Source organism: Homarus americanus, unplaced genomic scaffold, assembly GCF_018991925.1.
Source record: "Homarus americanus isolate GMGI-L3 unplaced genomic scaffold, GMGI_Hamer_2.0 scaffold30535, whole genome shotgun sequence".
NCBI lineage: Eukaryota > Metazoa > Arthropoda > Malacostraca > Decapoda > Nephropidae > Homarus > Homarus americanus.
Genome location: NW_024732440.1, coordinates 5,743,974 through 5,758,702, shown reverse-complemented (window position 1 = coordinate 5,758,702; position 14,729 = coordinate 5,743,974). Strand labels below are relative to the sequence as shown.

Sequence of the window (14,729 nt, the reverse complement as noted above, 5' to 3'; positions counted from 1 at the left end):
TAATAACCTCTGCACTACCTCTTTTCCAAGGAGGGGGGGGGTTCTGGATATAATCCTGTTTATCTGATTTGTATCAAGAAAATCAGAAAAAAAAATTTGGTTATCGTTTGAGTATTCAAGGACTACTTTTTACCCTTTTCACAATATGTATTTAGGATGGTGTGTGCATGTAAATGAGTAAAAATAAATGAAGAAAGTTACTATATCTTCCGAAAAATAAGTTGAAAAACATGTACAGTACTTAAGGGACTAAAATTTTTACCTCTTGTGCAAAATATATGATGTCTATATTCATATTATTTGCTGTCTTACAGGATTCCAGCAATGCTATTTATATTCTGCTAAATTTAGTCTGTGCCATTGTATAAGATAAAAAATTTAAGCCTAAACCACCTTCAATCTTGCCGGAAGTGCGGGTGAGGTGATGTACAGGGTGTCCATAAATGATTACCCTGATAAAAGCATGAAAGCATGCTGTTTTTAGGGTAATCATTTATGGACACCCTGTATTATGACAGCTGGTGCCAGCCCGACGGCCAACCAAGGTTACCTAGAGGTATTTATTTATCTGTCATGTAGAGGAGTTTTGAGTTTTTCTCTTATAAAATCTCAATTAATGTGACATTATAGTAATGCATACGTAAGCCTCACCGGGCATCACACAAGGAGTTTTGAATTGATGTATATGTTAAGTATTTCATGGGGCAAAGGGAGGCTCAGGAGCGTAACTCATATTTTATCTATTTCTTATGGGGAAAATTGATTCGCTTAACGTTGTTTCGTATACCTGTATTTCGTATAACGTCGCTATTTCTGGAATGTAACCCCAACGTTAAGGGGGGACTTACTGTACTTCACTAATAAATATTGGAAGAAATGTTCATTATATGTCGAGTGTTTCACATATATGTCATCCGCATCATCCACTGTTTTATACTAAGTATGTGTACCCGAATATGATGCATAACTGGTGATATTGTTAAAAATAATCATAATAAGTATTAAAAGTGCCCTATAAGTGTTCAGTTTCTACCATGCCAAAATACCTAAGCCATCTCTCACATGAATGAGCACTAATGTCATTGTTATGTGTTATGTAACCACAGAATTTGGGGAAACATCATCACAGTGCTAATGTGTTTTATGAATAAAGAAAATAATGTATGCTCTGCAGTAATACCTGTACAGTAGTACCCCGATTTACGCGGCCAATTGAACCCACAGGGTACCGCAGAAAGTGAAAACCGCATAAAGTGAACAACAGAACATATGGGATTAATTCCAATAGAGACTGGCCCGACCCCCAAACTCCACTTCACTTTTTCCGACACAATACCTATGATGTAGTAAAAATAACATCTAAATTTTATGATGGTATGCTCACACAATTAATATTTAAGAGAAATACAGTCGCCAGGTTAATGTCCATTCAAATAATGGACTCAAATCCCCCCCCCCCTCTTCCCAGCTCACTGGCCCCTACCTCTCTGAGAAATGTTTGGGTGAAACCACTAGATTTTAACGTTTAGTAATAAATAATACCTCAGACTAAAGTTAGGATAATATAATTGACATTTCTGGATTCCTTGCAGGTCAGGGAATATTTTGAATTAAACTTCATATATTTTGCACAAAAGATAAAATATTTGTTTTGTGTAAACCAAATTATTACATTAGATCTAAAATTTGTATGTCTAATGCAAAATCCATGATGTTTATATTCAAAATGATCATCATATTGTAAGAATTCCAGCAATGTAGATTATATTCTGGCCGAGTAATTTGTATGAATTTTATGAGCTAAAACAAATATCTTCAGGTAATAAAAAAAAAATATTCTTCACGACACTATCTGTCAATCAAAGTACCCCACCTTGCCTCCCCCCCTCCTCACACTCACGCCAGCTGGGTCGGTCGGTCCCAACCCTCCCCCCCACCCCCCACCTTCCCTCCCTACCAGAGAAATGTTTGGGTGAAAAAAATAGATTTTAACTTTTAGTAATAAATAATACCTCAGACTAAAGTTAGGATAATATAATTGACATTTCTGGATTCCTTGCAGGTCAGGGAATATTTTGAATGTAAACTTCATATATTTTGCACAAAAGATAAAATATTTGCTTTGTGTAAACCAAATTATTACATTAGATCTAAAATTTGTATGTCTAATCCAAAATCCATGATGTTTATATTCAAAATGATCATCATATTGTAAGAATTCCAGCAATGTAAATTATATTCTGGTCGGGTAATTTGTATGAATTTTATGAGCTAAAACAAATATCTTTAGTAAATAAACAAAGAAATATTCTTCAAGGACACTATCTGTCAATCAAAATACCCCACCTCTGCCCTCCCTCCCTTCCAACCCCCCCACCCCCACCTTCCCTCCCTACTAGAGAAGCGATTGGGAGAAAATAGTATATTTAAAGTTTTAGTAATAAATAATAACCCAGACTAAAGTTAGGATAATATAATTGACATTTCTAGATTCCTTGCAGGTCAGGGAATATTTTGAATGTAAACTTAATATATTTTGCACAAACGATAAAATATTTGCTTTATGTAAACCAAATTAATACATTAGATCTAAAATTTGTATGTCTAATGCAAAATCCATCATGTTTATATTCAAAATGATCATCATATTGTAAGAATTCTAGCAATGTAAATTATATTCTGGCAGGGTAATTTGTATGAATTTTGTGAGCGAAATAAAAAAAAAAAAAAAATTACACTTCACCGTGTATATGAGTAGATGCACGGTTCTGGCAAGGTACCACGTAAATGAGAAATCTAAATGAGAAATCGCGGAAAGTGAAACCGTGAAACCGTGTAAAGCTTTGTAAAACCGTGTAAAGCTTTGTAAAGCGGGGTAATACTGTATAAAGATACAAGATAAGAAAAAAGAAGAGTAAGGGTATATTGTGTGGGAGAATATTGAGTATAGAAATCACCATAACACACATATGTTTGTTAGTTGTGAAAAGGCTGCACACACACCATTGTTATATAAAAAAACATAAAAGTTATGGAAATGTCATTTCTATGATGAAATGCAATTTAAAAATAAAGAAAATAAACTAAAATAAGACAATTTTGAGTGGGAAATAAATTGTGTGGGAGGTAGGGTTGGTGGACTTTTCCACCCTCAACCCGGTTAACATGACAGTGTGCAATTTCGCCACAATTCTCATTTAATTTATGCTTATTTGGTGTTGGGTTACTAGAATATTATTTTAAAATAATAAAACTTCCTGAAAAATCCCACAGCCAACCCCAGATGATTTATTGTATTGTATTAACACTGGTGCTTGATTACAAAGCTAACCAGCTGACTGTCATCGGCGGCTTCCCTCCAAACAGTGTTGCCAATGCTCTTCTTTTCTCGTGCATCTCTGCTGTCACTGCTCAAGATGGTTGGTCCGTACCACAACTGTCTTCAACACTTGGTAAATAATATTGTAGTGTATTTATCAGCACTGACTAAATAATGTTGTAAGTGTCTAAGTGTAACAAGTATCCATATCAAACCATCATGTATAACTCAAAGGTAACAAATAATGTTGTCAGGAATGTATCTCAATATCAAATACTATACAGTACAGTATGTTATAATGACTCCATTGTAAGCTAATTTGCTGAGATTTTAATGGATATTTCTTTACATATTGGAATGCATATACTGTACCTCATTATAACATGTATCATTATAAGTCACTTTTCTCTGGAACACATCCTTGACATACAGTGAAGACCCCTTGTACTGGTAACCACAGAATTTGTGGAAATGTCATTTCAATGTGCTCATGTGCCTTATGAATGAACCGAAAATGGGGAGATGAGGGTGTATCTGGGAGCAGCAGGTAGGAGGTAGTGAGGGGTCCCACACCTCTACTATTTGGTGGAGTATTGCATAATTAACTTTCTGAGCTTTCTTAAAATACTTATATAATAATGTAGATGCAAGTTAGTTGGCAGCTGTCAAACAGGAAGGTACTACCACCTGGGAAGATATTGGAAGCATAATGTGTTGTCTAATGGTAGACCCTGCTGTCTTATGGCATCACAAAAATTGTGACCAAGTCCCAGGTTGCTGATTTGACTTTCTGCCTCATTTACACACAGTTGCAGGGTTTCAATTGTTTCTCTTACTTTGACAACACAACATACATACAGTACATAATTTTCCACTACTGATCTTTCTTTTTCTTTTTTTATTTGTGGTCCTTTATTATTATTATTATTATTATTATTATTATTATTATTATTATTATTATTATTATTATTATTATTATTATTTTTATTATTATTATTATTATTATTATTATTATTATTATTATTATTATTATTATTATTATTATTATTATTATTATTATTATTATTATTATTATTATTATTATTATTATTATCATTATCATCATTATTATCACCATTATATTATACAGTATTATATTTTAATTTAATATTTATTATTATTATTATTATTGTTATTATTATTATTATTATTATTATTATTATTATTATTATTATTATTATTATTATTATATTTTTGCTCCCAGGCCCTGATGTGGGTCATTGACTTGTGCCCTGGTGGGCTAATCCCCATATAAAAGGAAGAGAAAAAGATGCAGTTTGTGACATTGTGTTATTTGGGGGGAGTTTAAGTTGGTTACACAAAGTCCTTCAAGACTAATGGCCTGGTGAGTCCGGTACAATATAGCAATTTTAACACATGTTAAAGGGCATCACATGCACAGATTTCTGATGCACGTACGCATACCAGTACGGTATACCCATGCTAAATGAGACACGACTGTATTGTTTTTGGGTTTTTTTTATTATTGAAGATACATTAATTATGATGACTCGTACACCATAAGAAGTTGATTATACGAGAGAGTAATATTGAATCAATAAATAAACCTGCCCTCTCACTCCCAGCCTGTTTGCATGTGCAGTGTCTTAGCTCTCATGCTTATTGTAAGCTCTCATTAGGCCTACAACTTACCTGGTGAGATCACTGTACAGTATTCATTGTTCTTTTCATAAGCATTTCTTTTAAATTTTACCTATTTCTTAAAATAAGTATTTAACATAATTTTACCTATTTCTTAAAATATGTACGGGATATATAATTTTACCCATTTCTTAAAGCCCTCAAATATACCCATTAAAGACAATACAGTTGTACCCCACTTAACGCGGTCAATTGAACCCAGAGGGTCCCGCGTTAAGTGAAAACCGCGTTAAGTGAATAACAGAACATATGGGATTAATTCCAATAGAACCCAGCCCGACCCCCAAACTCCACTTTTTGACGACAAATAACTATGTTGTAGTAAAAATAACATCTTAATTTTATGATGGTACATGCACACAATTAATACTTAAGAGAAATAGAGAAATACAGTCGCCAAGTTAATGTCCATTCAAATAATGGACTCAACTCCCTCCCCCTCTTCTCACACTACACTCACTGGCTCTTCCCTCTGAGAAATTTTTGGGGAAAACCAGGTATAGTAATAAATAATTCCTCAAACTAAAGTTAGGATAATATAATTGACATTGCTGGATTCCTTGTAAGACCAGGAATATTTTGAATATAAATGTCATATATTTTTCACAAAAGATAACATAATTACCTAGAGAACAATTTTTATCTAAAAATTGTATGTTTAATGCAAAATATATGTTGTTTATATTCAAAATGATCAGCAAATTGTAAGAATTCCAGCAATGTAAATTATATTCTGGCCGGATAATTTGTATGAATTTTATGAGCTAAAACAAATATCTTCAGTTAATAAAAAAAAAAAAATATTCTTCGACACTATCTGTCAATCAAAGTACCCCACCTTGCCTTCCCCCCCTCTTCCAACCGCGTGGTCAGTCCCAACCCTCCCCCCACCCCCCACCAATCCTCCATTCAAGAGTTTTTAACATTTAGTATTAAATAATACCTCAGATTAAAGTTAGGATAATATAATTGACATTGCTGGATTCCTTGTAAGACCAGGAATATTTTGAATATAAATGTCATATATTTTGGACAAAAGATAACATAATTACCTAGAGAACAATTTTTATCTAAAAATTGTATGTTTAATGCAAAATATATGTTGTTTATATTCAAAATGATCACCAAATTATAAGAATTCCAGCAATGTAAATTATATTCTGACCGGGTAATTTGTATGAATTTTATGAGCTAAAACAAATATCTTCAGTTAATAAAAAAAAATAATAATTCTTCACAGGGTAACAGATGGTCGGTCGGTCCCTCCCTCCCCCCCACCCCCCACCAACCGTCCCAAGGAGATGTGTGGGATAACCACTAAATTTTAATAAATAATACCTCAAACTAAAGTTAGGATAATATAATTGACATTGCTGGATTCCTTGTAAGACCAGGAATATTTTGAATATAAATGTCATATATTTTGGACAAAAGATAACATAATTACCTAGAGAACAATTTTTATCTAAAAATTGTATGTTTAATGCAAAATATATGTTGTTTATATTCAAAATGATCACCAAATTATAAGAATTCCAGCAATGTAAATTATATTCTGGCTGGGTAATTTGTATGAATTTTATGAGCTAAAACAGGCAGTCAGGCAGGGTGGCGGGTGGGGGGTGGTGCGAATCTAAAAATAGCTCTCGAGCCGGACACTCACCGCGTATATGATGAAAAATGCCGCGTTAAGTGAAAGTTCAGCTTTGGCAAGGCACCGCGTATATGCGAAAACGCGTTAAGTGAAAGCGCGTTAAGCGGGGTAATACTGTACCTACATGCTCTGTATAAAAAAGTCACATAAATAAATGTATGTAGTGAGGTGCAGTGTACCAATATGAGATGTATGGAGGCGGGACACAGACTGAGACACATGCCACATACAGACGTTTAACCGCACACATGTAAACACAAACCATCCGGATTGATACTAGATTTTCTGGGGCTTTTAAAATATTTCTGGTGAATAGAGGGGTGATCCAGATCACTTCAGAGAGTCCGAAAAATTTGAAGTCTTGTGAACATAGGTTCTCCTGCATGTGGAATTTTGTTGATATTAACTGATATTTGCTGAAAACAAATTAATACTGAAATGCATCATGGAAACATAAAGGCTACAAGTATGTAGAAAGAAAAAATATGAAATTGATAAAATTGGACTTAAACTGTTATTGAACCAAATTTTTGAATAATGGATGTTGTAAAGTTAAACCTTGACCTTGAAACCTCCAATAACTTATGCAACTATGTTATCCTGTTTAACATTTGTTGTGAGCAAGTCTGTAATACTCTGTAATAGCCTGTAATTTAGTATTGTAGCTTCCCTTTTTAAGTTCAGTTAACCATATTTTGAGGGGTTATGCATTTCTTCCTGCCTAGTTAACTAAGTAAATATCTGAGGCTCAATTTGCTTTTCCATGTTTACTTAATATGTATACATACTCCCATACCTTTATTGTTCTAATGTCTTCCATTCTTTCATGTATAAATGGTATCTCAATATTCCTTCCTTTTTTTTTTGTCTCTCACTCAATAGCCGTTTGTTTTGCTTTTGTGTTTTCTATATCCAACATCAGAATACACCAAAATGCATTTCAGCTATACGGACTGTGTTGGCAGTTCATTTATAACAGACCTATCATTCCAGTAAAACCTGTTACTTTGTTTAAATTTTCTCCCAATTTTCTTCAAAGCTCCAGATATTTTACTAACTTAAAAAAATATCAGTCTTTATATTTCTTGTATGATGTATGTAGAATTACTGTATCTGTATTTTTATTTACAGCCAATCAGGAAACAGTAGTGGAACTGGTAGGTTTCATTCATCAGCTGTTTCCTCATCAGCCTCCTTCAACTGTACCTCGTATGCTTCCTCATATACCCACAACTACACCGGGTTCCATGACCATAACCACTGCTACTTCAGAGAAGGAAGATATTGGTAGTATGTCACACGGAGCAAGCTTGAGTTATGTAGCCCCAGAGAAAAACCCAATTAGAGCTGAAGTCAGCTTTGACTTCCACAAGTTAACTGTACTTCTGCTAAGGGGAGTCTACAAGGATAAAGACTTGGTAGGGAGAAAGGTTGGCACAGCAGTTCTCTCAGATGCCAAGATACAAGCCACTGTTGGTGAGTGATATATAAGTATTTACTTGCATTTGTAATCCTTGAAAAATCATAAAGAGTAATTAGAAAATATAAGTACAGTATAGTGCAGGTGTTTCAGGATATTTTTTATTTACCTTTTGCTGGACATTCTTTTCACATTTGATTTACTTAATGTGTCTACTGTTATGTGGAATTTTTGCTTGAGAGACTCTAGTGTATAAACACAAATTTTTTCTAATATTTACAATATGTCTTTGATGATATTTCTGTTGTATGATATTAATTAACCTCGTAATGAAACAAGTGCGTGGGAAAAATTCCTAATAACGTTTTATTGGGCAGTCTTCCCCCCAACCTTTTATCCAGTTAATCTAAAGATAATGGAAGTGTTTGTGGAACTGAAGAGGATTTTTTTGTGGCCTTAAGCACAAATTATGAAATTTATATTATAAGTGAACAGTTACAGATTCCCAAACCCATGTAGTATTTAAAGCACACCTTCCTGCATATGGTAGTATGGTGAATTTTATGAGCTTTTATAGTTTAGATATACAGGTATTGTAAGTAAACAAGTCTTAAAATTAGTGGGTTTTTGCTAAATATTTAGGTGGAAGATCCAAAGATGATATGAAGAGATAGGGATCAATGGGGTCATTACTTATTTTCTGTAAAACATTATACAAACAAGACAAATTATAGCAATGCCGAGTTAAGAAATTTATATAGACATATGTAGTGATTACCTAACAATGTTTTTAAATTTTCTATTATCAGTGAAGATTTGTTTAATGAACAATTGGAACCAACCTAAACATCATTGAAATGATAAATTTGGTCTTTGGATGATTCATAATGAAAGTCTTGAAATTATGTATTATATTTTCTTTCCTAAAACAGAAAGTGACATTCTAACAGTTGAAGGCTCCCTGGGAGGGTTCCAGGTTCGGGATGTGACTCCAGAAGGTAACAAACACCAGTGTATCATCAGTGTTGGTCAAGATCCCATAGTGGAACGCTCACAGGTGAAAATCTTGGTATTTTTTACACTGTCGGAAAAAAAAACATAATTGTACTGAGCATGTACAGCACATGTGAGAAGGATGACCTATAAGAGAATGGGAGGCAGGTGGGAATTTCAATCGTTCAAACGCTTGTGCTCCCAAGGATTTACGGATTTCAGCCTTAGAATCCTCTTAACTTCGGGGACTTTTTGCGTTTAGGTCCACAATTATTTGACCACTTAAGTGCAAAACTACTTATAATGAAGACACTTTTAACAAAGAACCCCCGGTGTATAGTTTTAAATATAGCTGATAAGGAGTATACTGTAAGGAAAAGATACTTGAGGTTGGATCACTGTAAAAATAAATATAGAAACAAAAATGGAATTTCACAAATGGCTGAAATGTGAGTAAGAGATGGCCGAGGCCCGAGGACATTTATAGGAGTTTTAAAATCCCAGGTGAAGGTATTGAATTGGGTGAATGCTTGATGTATTGCTCACTTAGTTAATTGATGCATTTCACTGCCTTTTGTATGGCTGAGTAGGAGGAACCTTTAGCAGATGTGAATTGTATGGAGATCTTGAACTATTCCCAAACACTATACTGTATATTTAGTCCTCAAGTCTACCCTGTTTAGGAAAGGTTGCTATTCTCTTCAGTTTAAATTATTTATCTCCGTAATATGAACTAGAACATTGAATTGAGAAACCTTGCAGGATCTGTTTTCTCGGCTGAATAGTGACCTGTATCGATCATGCTCAACATCAGAGAGCACAACTAGAGCATTCAGCTTTACCATCATTCGACCTCTTGCTTTCTCCAGTCCTGGTTCACAGAGTAAGTATTTTTTAATATTTTAATGTTATTTTAGTAATATCAGTACTGTATTGTACAGTGTATATAATATTGTCGGTGATGATACAGTAGTTGCTCATGTTATCCCAAATAACCAGATTGTGAATATGTACTGTATAATGAAGACATTTGCTGAGTATGACATTCTTGCTTTAACTGGCATATTATTTCGTTTTTTCACTCTTGATGTAGTGTTTGAGGCTGCCCAGAGTGCAGAGAGTGAGAATTTGACTGTAAAGCTCCGACTGGCATCTGTGTGCTACACCCACTCTCCACTCTTCCTGCAGGAACTGAAATCATGTGCAACAGAATTTAAGCATTACATGGCTGTTGTTGCATTATCCATCAAACATGCTGCTACTGAAATGGCAATGGGCCTAGTCAGTAAGAGGTATGAATTTTGGCACATTTATTTGTGATATAAAGATGATTATAGCAATTTATATATAAATTTTATTATAGAAGTAAGTTGATTGATGTTAATGATCCCAGTACTACAAAGAACAGCAAAAGGTATGTCTGACCATTAATTAATAAAACCAAGACCAAATATGAATACAGGATAAAGTTTTGAATGAATGAAGCTTAAATATGGTATAGTTATAAGAGTGAATGAGCTGCAGAAAGAGAAAGTGAATAAAATAATTAAACAGATATTGATAAGTTGGGCACATTTAAATAGGGTGAAAGGGGAGGGATTGAAATAAATGGAAACAATTCAAGAATATTGTCCTTGGTGGAATGCTCAGATATCCCACTAGTCATGTTACCACTAATATACAGTAATATATGTATTTTTTGTGTGTGTGTTGGGATAAGTATTGAGGTGTTGTTGTGGGTAAATATGGTGGTGGTGTTCTGTAGGATGAGTATTGTTGTGGTGAGAGGGGCAAGTATTAAGGTGATGGGGGGGGGGGTTGATTGTTGTGGTTGCAACTTTTGTAATATAGCGATAGTAATGTGAATAATAATAATGTTATTTGTAAGTGATTACACTTTCATGTTTTCTTTAATTTCATTGCACAAACAAATATTTTAGAAAGGTAACGAGAAAAAATCACCAAAAATGCTCTTACAGTGGAGCCTCGATGATTTGTGGGTTAGGTACCAGAAGACATCGTGAGTTATCAAATCACGAATTATAGTTTGTTTTAAATGAAAATAATTTGTTTGGTTCCAGAGGCTAAGAAATACCCATGAACTGCTTCAAAACTGCTTTAATAAACAATACACATTGTACATAATACACAGAAAATATAGGAATACAGATATTATACAAAAAGTAGGTTTATACAACATAAACAGCTCATTTCCTTGTCATAATTTTGTGTGGGTTACACCAATATACCAACATGGCTCAGACAGGCAGGTGCCGGGCTGGCTGTGACCACACTATGTCAACAAAGAACCAGGAATTTAATACTGTACTACATAATGACTCATCAGGGGTCGAGTTTGGGATTTTTTTGTGTGAAAATTTATTACTTTATGATAATGTTTAATTAACCCTGTACCAATTTAACCTAAATAATATGGTAATTATGGTGAAATTGAGTAATGTTGTATTAATAAGGTTAGAGGGGCGTGCTTGGCACAGGAACGGGGAGAGGGCATTCAGTCCACACCCATCTGCCGGATTTCATTTACCAGTGTGACTATTACACTTTTGGAATATCATCTGTATATTATCAGCTCACCTTGCAATGTAAATGTCACATTTATTCATTACTATATTAGTAATATCTCCGATAGCCGGAATCCCTCAAACCTGGAGCTCTCCGACAGCCGGATTTGAAATTTTCTGAGTAGCCCATTTTTTAATAAATTTTATGTTATCTTGTTTCTGATTATTTATGAGAGGATTTTCCCATTACAATTTATTTGTATGTGTTTTGTGTATGTCTCTGTGTGTGTCTACACACACACACACACACACACACACACACACACACACACACACACACACACACAGAAATATACAATACTAGTAAAAGAAATTACTCTCTCGATAACGAATGGCTCCCTGTCCCGGCCACAAAAATGCCAGTAATTTTAAAACTACCCTTAGACATTCTTGGGTACATCCAGGGTGTCATCCGCGAATAATAAAGGACTGCCAATTTTAAGGGCATGCTGTACTTACTTTATTATTATTGTACTGTTTGAACATTTAAAAAATATTTGTTTGCACAGCAATTATAAATAGAATATTTTATGTGGCAACCAAGGCATGGTAACTGAGTATGTTTGTTGGTTGAAATAATGAGGAACAGTCTACAGAACGATCAGAATAAGGCACAAAAACTTTACAGAAAGTGAACAAATAATCAATCAAAAAAATTCAGAAGTTGTCGAATAATGTCAAAATGTTCAGTACAGTACAGTACAGTATTTTTTAGTTTTTTAGTATACACTATAAAATTATAAAATAAGAAAAATGAAGAGCATGGGTGTGTACAGTATATGTGGCAAATGAATGTTTGTATTGAGGCAGTGAGCATGTAATTGTGGTCAGCTGTACTCTCCCTTCCTTGTATGTGAGGTCACAGTATACATGCAGCAGCCACACACATATCTTGAGTCAGCTGGGTGACTGCCCAGATGAACTGTGTTGCGTGTATGCTGTACCAGGAAATGTGAGGAATAAATGAGAATAATAATAATGAAGCATACAAAAAATGAAGATTCACCATGCCCTTCAAATTCGCCGGAGTTAGGTTTTCAAAATGCCGCGAATCGCCAAATCCGCAAATAACATTTGCTGACCGAGGGGAGGGGGGGGGTTACATTTTTACTTGTGTACAAAGAAATGTGATTGCCCTTTGGACAATTATTTCTTTTACCTGTATTGTATATGGGGAAATCCTCTCACAAATAATCAGAAAAAAAATTATTAAATATGTTGAGTCTACCCTCAAGTCTACTCCGTGCTCTATTCATAACAAAGTATGGAATGGAGTTGAGGGTAGACTCAACATTTTTAATAAATTTTTTTCTTGTTATTTGTGAGAGGATTTCCCCATTATTATTTATCTGTATGTGTTTTGTGTGTGTGTCTACACACACACACACACACATATATACAATACAGATAAAAGAAATTACTGTCTCTAGAACGAATGGCTCCCTGTCCCAGCCACAAAAATGCCAGCAACTTTAAAACTACCCTTAGACATTCTTGGGTGCATGCAGGGTGTCATTCGAGAATAATAGAGGACGGCAAAATAAAAATCCGCGAATTATCCGGGCGTACTGTACAGTACAGTACTACTGTAATATATAATAATAATAAAGAAAAGAAAAGAATACTGTGTTGCTCTGCGGGCTATCTGCTGAGTACATAAGAACTGTTTATTACCTTTATGTTTTTGACCTTATAATAAATATTTTTTATCTTTTTTGCACATTTTGAATGAATAATTGTGTGTGCATTTAACAGAGTAAAAGAATATGGAGAAAATTATGTATATTTTCCCAAAATTGCGAGTCAAACATTAATATAGTTCACACTTCAGTTTCTCCCACTCTGAGTGTTACTGGGTAGCGATTACATATTATTCCTCATTATTCATCGTTTAAGGACATTGTTTCTCATTACAGTATACAGGTACCTCATTTAGCAATCATTTTGCTTAACAATTGTTTTTTTTTTCTGTAATGCATTCCAATCATTAAATGAGGGATAACTGTACGAGGAGAAGACATTTTTTTCTGCTATTTAAACCAATGATATTCTCACAATTTTAAGCACTGCTTGCTGCAACGTAAGCTGGGGTGAACTTAGCACTTGACCCAGTGGGCCAAGCCCCTCTCTGGTACATACAGTCCATGTGTTTTCTATTAATGTCAGCTCAGTCTTCCTGCAGTTGCAATTCATGTTACCTAAGTGCATGAAGGTAATGTTTCTATGTGGTACGATACAGCATTTTTGTTAATTCTTATTCTACGGTTAATTCAAATGAGGTAGAGCCCCGAGGATGATGAATTAGCGAGGTTTGAGTGTAATTTCTTGGTACATGTATAGAGGGGATGTGGACATTTGTATCTGGGTACAGTGTATATGTTTATGTGTGGTTTGTGGAGTAGCTAAGTAGATAAAGGTTAGTGTGTTCATTAGATTCATATCTTCTTAATTTAAATATAAGATGTACTGTATTATATTTTTAGGATTGAGTCATTTGCCAGCCTTTCCCTAAATCAATGGGAAGCATCGCCTCGTCATCGGCGAAGAATGAGTTTTTCACGATCTACTGATACTTTAAACCTGCCAGCTCCTCCACCAGCATCTGCTTCTGGGTCACGCTTTAGTCCCGCACATGACGAGACCACTGACCTTCCATTTTCATTCAAGTAAGATGATTTACATTCATGAAAGGTTGAAGAGTTAACAATAGTAATTAACCTTTTATATTTTTGTATGTGGGGATATACAGTAATATTGATAATGCTCTTGTGCACAGTAGGACATAAAATAACAAGGAGAGTGAGATAATGTTACATAAAATGAAACCATTATTGATTTTCTAGTTTGGACATTATTCTGGAGACTCCAGTGGTTGTATTGCCTGAGTCTTCAAACAGCCCTGATGTCTTAGTGGCTCATCTTGGTCAAATTTCCATAAACAATGCTTTCCCACTTGAGCACTCTCCACTAGAAGCATTTTCATCATTTCCTCCAAGCAAGTGAGTATTATTTAATACATATACTAATGTTTCAAGTTCAGTATCTGGGAGTAATGCT

At 34.5% G+C, this 14,729-nt stretch overlaps 1 protein-coding gene across 5 annotated transcripts in view; it reads left to right on the top strand.

The window, feature by feature from the left end:
* LOC121868786 (vacuolar protein sorting-associated protein 13D-like) overlaps positions 1-14,729 on the top strand; it is a 226,289-nt gene that overhangs the window by 77,675 nt on the left and 133,885 nt on the right. For all 5 annotated transcript variants that reach the window (XM_042369702.1, XM_042369700.1, XM_042369703.1 and 2 more), the window contains exons 20-25: positions 7,806-8,150; positions 9,027-9,151; positions 9,850-9,970; positions 10,181-10,379; positions 14,156-14,338; positions 14,516-14,671. In XM_042369702.1, the coding sequence (XP_042225636.1) occupies positions 7,806-8,150; positions 9,027-9,151; positions 9,850-9,970; positions 10,181-10,379; positions 14,156-14,338; positions 14,516-14,671 (1,129 nt within the window). The remainder of the gene's footprint in view (positions 1-7,805; positions 8,151-9,026; positions 9,152-9,849; positions 9,971-10,180; positions 10,380-14,155; positions 14,339-14,515; positions 14,672-14,729) is intronic.